The following is a 7,289-nucleotide window of genomic DNA, read 5'->3' as shown; positions in this document are numbered from 1 at the left end:
GTGCTCTGCTTTTCTCCTAAAACATATTCTCTTTTCACTCTCGCTACACAGCACTCTCAACGGAGAGAAAATGAAACTATTTGTTACACCTTACCTATACACAAAACCTTAAGAAAAGCAAAGACACTTACAAGTAGCCCAGATCCTTCTTCCTCCACCCTTTTCCTACCTTACTGTACATATTATTTGTCCTTTTTCATTGTTAGCTGTAACATAAATACATGTGCAGTTATTTCTCCTGTCTTATTTCAAATCATTTATCATTATTCTTAATAATAGCAAATGCCTAACTGAACATGCCTAAGTACTTTCCCATTCCATGTTCTTAGGTATCTAATTTAGATCTGAAGTTTAAAGACACCACATTCTTCTATTATCTTTAATTAAGTGAGAGAATCATGGCAGAAGGCCTGCACTGAAGTGTGAGGAATTATATCTGGAAGAAACTTCTCACTGCTAACCACGTAGGCAGTTTCCCAGTTTCTGGACCTATATGCTGTCTTCAAGTAAAAGCTGTGTATGAAGCTAAAAAGGGGCTGCATGTTACTCTCTTCAGTCTGCCGCACACTGTGAAAACCCACAACCTGATGTGAATGGGCTTTCCAAGGAAATTCCAAATACAAAATAGAGAGGAGGACCATCTAGGTTTTTGTTTGTTTTTCTTCCAGATTAGCTTATGACTGAGGACCACATTACAAGTAATAGCTGAACGCAGAGAACTGCTATTCTCCATTTATATTGGTTCCGTTTTCATTCATGCGAACATTGCTTCTCCAGGCATAAGGGATGTCGAGTCAAGATTCACACATTTTTTGCTCTATAGATTCATTTTATCCATCACCAAGCATCAATATTTGGATTTCTGTGTGAAGAAGTGAACAGGTCACCAAGCAATGTCATATGTAATTAGGTAGTTACAGTTTTCATTTTGTTGATCTAGTTTTTTTCTTATTAGTATATATGATTTACATAACAATCTGCATGTCAGTACTCTCCCTCTGTAACTAAATGTGCTATGTCCTACTTTGATTTTAGAGCTGTTTTAGTAGAACTACACTACAGGGGAAAAAATAGGGAACCAAAATATGGAAATTTTTTCTTCCATCCAAGAAGCATTCCATCATGCTTGAATGGCAGTGCAATGGGAGAAACTGAATATAAAGTATTGCAAAATGTACTGTACTACTAAACTACCACAATAAAACAAATTTAAGTGTCACGCAGTTTTATGCATTAACAGAGACACAGTTTCAAGAGCAGAATGACTTTAGCAGCCATCTTTGTGTCTGCTGCTGCTAATAACTCAAAATTTGAGTTTGATTTGTTTAAAAAACATTTACTTGGTGGAGTGCAAAAAGTCTTTAGTTTTTTTTTTTTAATGTTACAATGGTAGCTATACTGTATTATTAATTTTCTTAACAATTCTGTTTTCAAAAATGCTGTACAGGCCATTGGAAATTAGATGTCTATCTGAATGTAAACATGCTCTAGCAATGCAGATGTGAGAAACTGCAGAAAAAGTCAATAAAAATTTAATATTTTTCCCTTCATACGCTAGAAAAGTGTAATAAAATAGTAACAGTGTAAAAGAACATGGTACTTACAAAATTATTTGGGTTCTAATAATGATTATGGGTGTTTGTATACCAGATACGAGGTTGTTAGGCATGATTCCATATGCTGTCTTCTGTTCAGGAAAGAACTTCTGAGACCCTGAGGCAAGTAGTCTGGGAACCACTGCACATAATGGTGGAGCAGAGACAACACATCTGCCTTTGGCCTCAAAGCAATATGATGGTAAGGCACTGAGTCCAGTTCTGTTCTTACTGTCTTTTTATCTTAGCTGGTGTCTTTCAGAATAGTGCTGCCTGTTTGCTTCCACAGACATAACTGGGTACTATCTTTCGAAATTTATTCTCATAAAATATAACGTTCCTCAACTATGGACGAAGTTTCCAGGATAGTCATTCATTATTCCTTTGTGCCTTTTGTGTATTGCCAGCACTACTGGAACAGGCTGCTAATCACAAGCTACATTCCTGTTTAAATAGTAAAACATAATGAATGGAAGGTGATAGTCTGTTTCCCCCTCATTCGTCCTTCAGTGTTCTGCCAGAATAAACAGGACATTATCTTTCCCGTCTCCAGAAGGAAGGCAGTGGAGGCCCTGCTAAGCAACCCGGCACAGAAGGAATACAGCAGCGAGTGAGCACAAGTGACAGCTGGGCCCCCCCATCTTTCTTCCCCCTCAGTCAGGAACACCAACTTCTACAATTCATAAGGATGAAAGGGATGCCCAAAGGCTTCTATTCAGCTCTCAAGTTCCCTCACTGCCACATCCACACGATTACTGCACATGTCCAGAGACAGTGACTCCACCATTTCCCTGTGCCTCACCACTCCTCAGAAGAAAGCGTCCTAATACCCAACCTCAGTACAGGACGCCAAACTTCTCAGCTTTAGAAGCCTCATTACTGCTCCAAGCACCGCAGCTCAGGTCGGTGTCCGGGGCACCCCAGACCCACACCGCCGAGACACGCCACCCCGACGCCTCTACGTCGGCCCTTAACCACGCGAAGCCGCGCAACACCGAGCGAGGAACACAGTCCTCACGCCTCGGCAGCGGCAGAGGGGCGGGAGTTGGCGGCGTCCCTTGCGTGGCGCCGTTGGTCACGTGGGTTCGGGAGCGAGGCTGGCGGCTGATGAGCGCAGGCAGCAGTATGGCGGCGGCTCTGGGTGGTTTGGGCCTCTTGCACGGCCGGTTCAGGCTAGCTGCTGCGGCCGCTGCCACCTCCTCCGCCCTTAGTCCCCGGGCTCCGGTGAGAGGAGGCGCCGCCACTTTCCCCTCAGCCGGGAGGAACTATGGGTCGGAGGCGAAGGAAGAGGAGGAGCTGCGAGTGCAGTACCTGGATGAAGAGCACAAAGGTAACGGGGAATACGCTAGCCGCACCTCTGCGCGGCCCTAGCGGTCCGGCCAGCGGCGCCCAGGCCTGTGAGCTGGGGTTACCCTACCTGGCACCGGGGGCGGGAGGGAGGCGTCACAGGGCGTGCTGCGGGAGGCGGGTGGCGGCTCCTGCTCAGCCTCTTTGCGCCGCTACTGCGGGGCCGCTGTTACTTGCAGGAGTAGGTCAGCAGCCCTTCTGGCTTTTCTCAAAATACTCTCCTGGATGTATGTCTCATCTGCTAGCCACTTTGCTGGCAGGAAGTGAAGTTTAGCGGCTATGCGCTACAGTGAAACGGCATCCCACACCTGCTGTGTGCTTCTTTCTATGGGCAGACAGGGACATAGAAGTTGTACATACTTTTTCTTGTGTGCAGCACTATTCTGTGATGTATGTGTTTCTTTAGGTGGACAGTAGGTCTCGGAATAATCGTGTTGAGATGCAGGATTGAGTTTATAACTTTCAAAACATCAACTCAGTTATGTTAAACTTGGCACAGTTTTGGGCACACGCCTTTGAATTGAGCATTCATATATTTTTATATATATATATATTTGTATATGTAAGACTTTCAATTTTATCTTAAGGGTTAGAAGATCTGTTTTTTAAGTCACTAAGATCAGTGATGTAATCTGATCCTGAAATCCACTTTTTATTGTTCTGTTCCCAAGAGTTCCTTAAAGACAATATTTCTTTACTCCTGTTTTCTCAACAAACTGGAGAACTGAGAGTTGGTTTTAAACATATGTCTTAATTTTAAACGTGTTTTAAATTGAGGTGGAGGCAAGACAGGAGCAAAGAAGACTTGGTAAAACATTGGAAAGTATTTCTGCTTGTACGTTCTGTGCCTCTTTCTTTCTGTGTCTTCCCTGTGATGCTAGTGTACACCATCCTCCTCTCACCATGTGGCAAGTTAATCTGTGTGAGTTTACAGTATGTAATACCTGTGCTCTGTTAGGATGCTAATGCTATTTAAGCCCCGGTGGTTTTTGTCACTAATCTCTTAACAAACCTTTTCCTTCTCCAGCAGTTCCTTCCGCGTCTTTCCAAATGGGACCCCAGCACCATTGCTCTTTCATATTCTTCCACTTCATACTTCTTGAGTGCATATGGGGGCAGACCCTGTCTTTCTAACTACCTTTCAAGACATACACATGTTTATTTGTGCTATTTTTCTGTTCTTGTATATACCTAGTCTTTCTGAGTTGCTCAGAGGAAGATGTGCCGTCCCCAGTGCTGCATGGGGAAGCAGGAAAACTGACCAGAGCTGCCTCACGCAGAGGTGCACATCCTGTAGTTCCAGATGGATCTTTCCTTTCAGGCAAAGTAACAAACTGCTCTGCTTTGTAGCACTTTCAGGTGGCTCACATACTACACTTTTTGGGAAGCAGTTAAACATATACTGAAATGAGACTATATATGAAAGGGCACATTACTGAATTTTTTATTTGAGACAAAAGAATACAAAAGATTTAATTTGAATGTGTTTGTAGAATGCTTATGTATTGTGAACATGTAAATCACATTGTTTTCAGTATCAGTTTCCTATGAATAGAGATAAATATGGGTGCATTATTATTTTTTAATTAGATGCATGTCTTTTATTTGTAATTGTATTTGATTATTGCTTCAAGGTCTGAAATTTATTAAAGCTATTGCCATTTCAGAACTTCTAGCCAAGTTGCATTAGCAAACCCATTAGAAACTTGGATGAATTTAGGGTTTTTAGTTCAATTAGTATATGTAAGACAGTGTTCTATCGTCATCACTTCGAATGTTAATGAACATAAAATGTGCAGAACAATCATGGTCTCATTTGAAATAGTTCTTTCAGAGCTTGAAAAATTGATAGTTAGCTGATAAAAGAGAAAACTTTACTTTCTCCTATTTTTAAGTAAAAATGTTTGGGCAGCTGAGATATACTAATTTAAGGAGTGCGGGAAGATACACAGAATTACTTAGAGATAAAATGGTAAAGGTGTGTACTTAGGATTTTGCAAATTGTTTAGTTGCTTTTTAAAAATAACGCTCAATACATATCTGTATGATTTTATGAAACACATAAGTACTTACTGAAACTATGATCAGTGGAAGCAGTGAGAATTGTTCATGCTGCACTCACTGCGCTTTCTTGTTTCACTTAAGAAAATACAATAAATGGAGACAAGTGAAAAACCAACTTCTCTCTTCCCTCTTCTTTCCTCTCTCATTTCAGATTTCTTTTAGTTATTTAGGAGTACATTTGGATTGATAGTGTGTTTGCATATGTGCAATACAAATAAATTATTTCTGTAAGTACTTCTTATGTAGATCAAATTAACCTTTATAGGACAAATTACTAGTATGATTGTAGAGTCAGGACTTATAAGTAAATGTGTTACTACTAAATATTGAGAATGAATATTGTTTTGAAAACTACAAAGTACAAAACAGAGCAGATAAAAATCATTAAAGCACAGTTTCCTTTGTACTGAGATAAACTATGTAATACAAGATCAAATCATTTTACTTAAATTGATTCACCCTGTTTTGTTTAATGTGGAAAGAAATACGATCTCTCTCAGCGGTTTTAAATAATGATAGCATCATATATATTTTGCTGTTTCTCTTGAAGTACAAGAGCCTTTTAATATGAACTATTTACTTATAAAAATCCCATATTTAGTTACACTGTGAAATGAGGATGTATCTGGGAATTTACAGGTATTTTGAAGCCATCATGCATATATGTAGGTTGCTCTGAAAGTAATTCCCCTTATTTCCATGGAAACTAGAACAGATGTAAGGACCACAAAGCAGTGTTTAATAGAGGAAATTGTTGGCTACAAAACACTGTTTTTCAACGTAATCAGAACAGTTAGGTGTGCATTGTCAACACTGATGAATGAGAGCCTGCATGCCATGTTCTAAGTGCCTTCTTTACACTTGTCTTTAAAAGTCAGACCAATTACTCTTGGGGTACTCTACCCCCTGACTTGGAAGTCTGAGACTGGGAGCAGAGTAAATCCCCCCACAGTCAGAGACCTACAATTCCACCTGGACTGCCACACATCCATGGGGCCAGATGTGATCTACCTGAGGGTCTTGAGGGAGCTGGCAGACGTGATTGCCAGGCTGCCTTTCATCATCTGTTAGCATTTTTGGTCATCTGGAGAGGTCCCACAGAACTGAAGGCTTGCTGATGTTACTGCCATTTACAGGAAGGGTTTTAAGGAGGATGCAGGGAACTGTAGGCCTGTCAGCCTGACCTTGGTGCCAGAGAAGGTTATAGAGCCGATGATCTTAAGTGAGATCACGTAGTGTGTGCAGAACAGCCAGGGGATCAGGCCCAGCCAGCATGGGTTTGTGAAAGGCAGGTCCTGCTTGACCAACCTGATCTACTTGTTTGATTTAGTGACCCTCCTGCTGGTTGAGGGCTCTTGATATAGTCTACCTAGACTTCTATCATGTTTCAGCCCAGTTTGGCCTACTTCCATGACAGGGGGTGAAGGGACCCACGGACCCATGCTCCAGGAAAGGCGGAAGAAGGAAAAAGGTAGAGAGTTGGGCCTAGATGAGGAAAAGAGTAGCAGCGAGCTAACAAGAAAACTTAATTTACTAAATATAATAACAGAATGTGAGATGATACAACATAATACAATATAATTGGAATTGAAGTTAATAAATCAAATAAAATGAGAGGGAGGGAATTTCAAAACCAAAGTCCTTACACTAATGCTGTAGGCAAGATGATCTGGGAGCACAGAGGACAAAGAGAGCAAGAGGCAGTCGTGTGACTCCCAGTCAGTTTTATCTTTCCCTCCAAATGAAAAACAGAAACAGAACAATGAAATCTTCTAGGAGTTGTAGTTCATTCTTCTCTTCTGAGACCAAGCGACAATACGCGGAACTCTTTAACTCCCAGTGTGCTATATGATGTTATGATGTGGAATACCAATCAAAAATCATAAAACCATGACAGACTTCAGCAGAGCCTTTGACACTGTCTTCCATAGTATTCTCCTAGAGAAGATGGCAGCCCCTGGCTTGGACAAGTATACTCTTTGCTGGGTAAAGAGCTGCCTGGAGGGCAAGGCCCAGTGTGTGGTGGTGAATGGAGTTAAATCCAGCTGGCGACCAGTCGTGAGTAGTGTTCCTGGAGTCAATACTGGGGCCTGTCCTTTTTAGTATCCTTATTGATGACCTGGATAAAGGGATTTAGTGCACCCTCAGCAAGTTTGTAGGTTACACCAAGTTGGGAGAAAGTGTTGATCTGCCTGGAGGTAGGAAACCCCTTCAGAGGGATCTGGAAAGGCTGGATCTCTGGGCTGAGGCCAAAGCAATGAAGTTCAGCAAGACCAAGTGCCA

General features: G+C 41.6%; 1 protein-coding gene and 1 long non-coding RNA gene across 13 annotated transcripts in view; one reads left to right on the top strand and one right to left on the bottom strand.

Moving 5' to 3' along the window:
• Positions 1 to 642: 642 nt before the first annotated feature.
• LOC121108571 lies at positions 643 to 2,627 on the bottom strand. The gene is made up of 2 exons (XR_005843197.2): positions 1,605 to 2,627; positions 643 to 862 (listed from the first exon to the last, which is right to left on the bottom strand). It is a non-coding gene; the product is annotated as an uncharacterized LOC121108571 (long non-coding RNA).
• A 55-nt stretch (positions 2,628 to 2,682) lies between these two features.
• The window catches only part of AUH (AU RNA binding methylglutaconyl-CoA hydratase), a 112,070-nt gene continuing 107,463 nt past the window's right edge, over positions 2,683 to 7,289 (top strand). For all 12 annotated transcript variants that reach the window (XR_005842627.2, XM_040655553.2, XM_040655554.2 and 9 more), the window contains exon 1: positions 2,683 to 2,925. Coding sequence is in view for 11 of the 12 variants with exons in the window: in XM_040655553.2 (XP_040511487.1) it covers positions 2,703 to 2,925 (223 nt within the window). In the remaining variant the exon portion in view is untranslated. The remainder of the gene's footprint in view (positions 2,926 to 7,289) is intronic.

The sequence above is a fragment of the Gallus gallus genome, chromosome Z (assembly GCF_016699485.2).
Source record: "Gallus gallus isolate bGalGal1 chromosome Z, bGalGal1.mat.broiler.GRCg7b, whole genome shotgun sequence".
In the NCBI taxonomy this organism is placed as follows: domain Eukaryota; kingdom Metazoa; phylum Chordata; class Aves; order Galliformes; family Phasianidae; genus Gallus; species Gallus gallus.
Note: the sequence above shows the minus strand (reverse complement) of the source record. Positions and strands in the feature narration are given on the sequence as shown.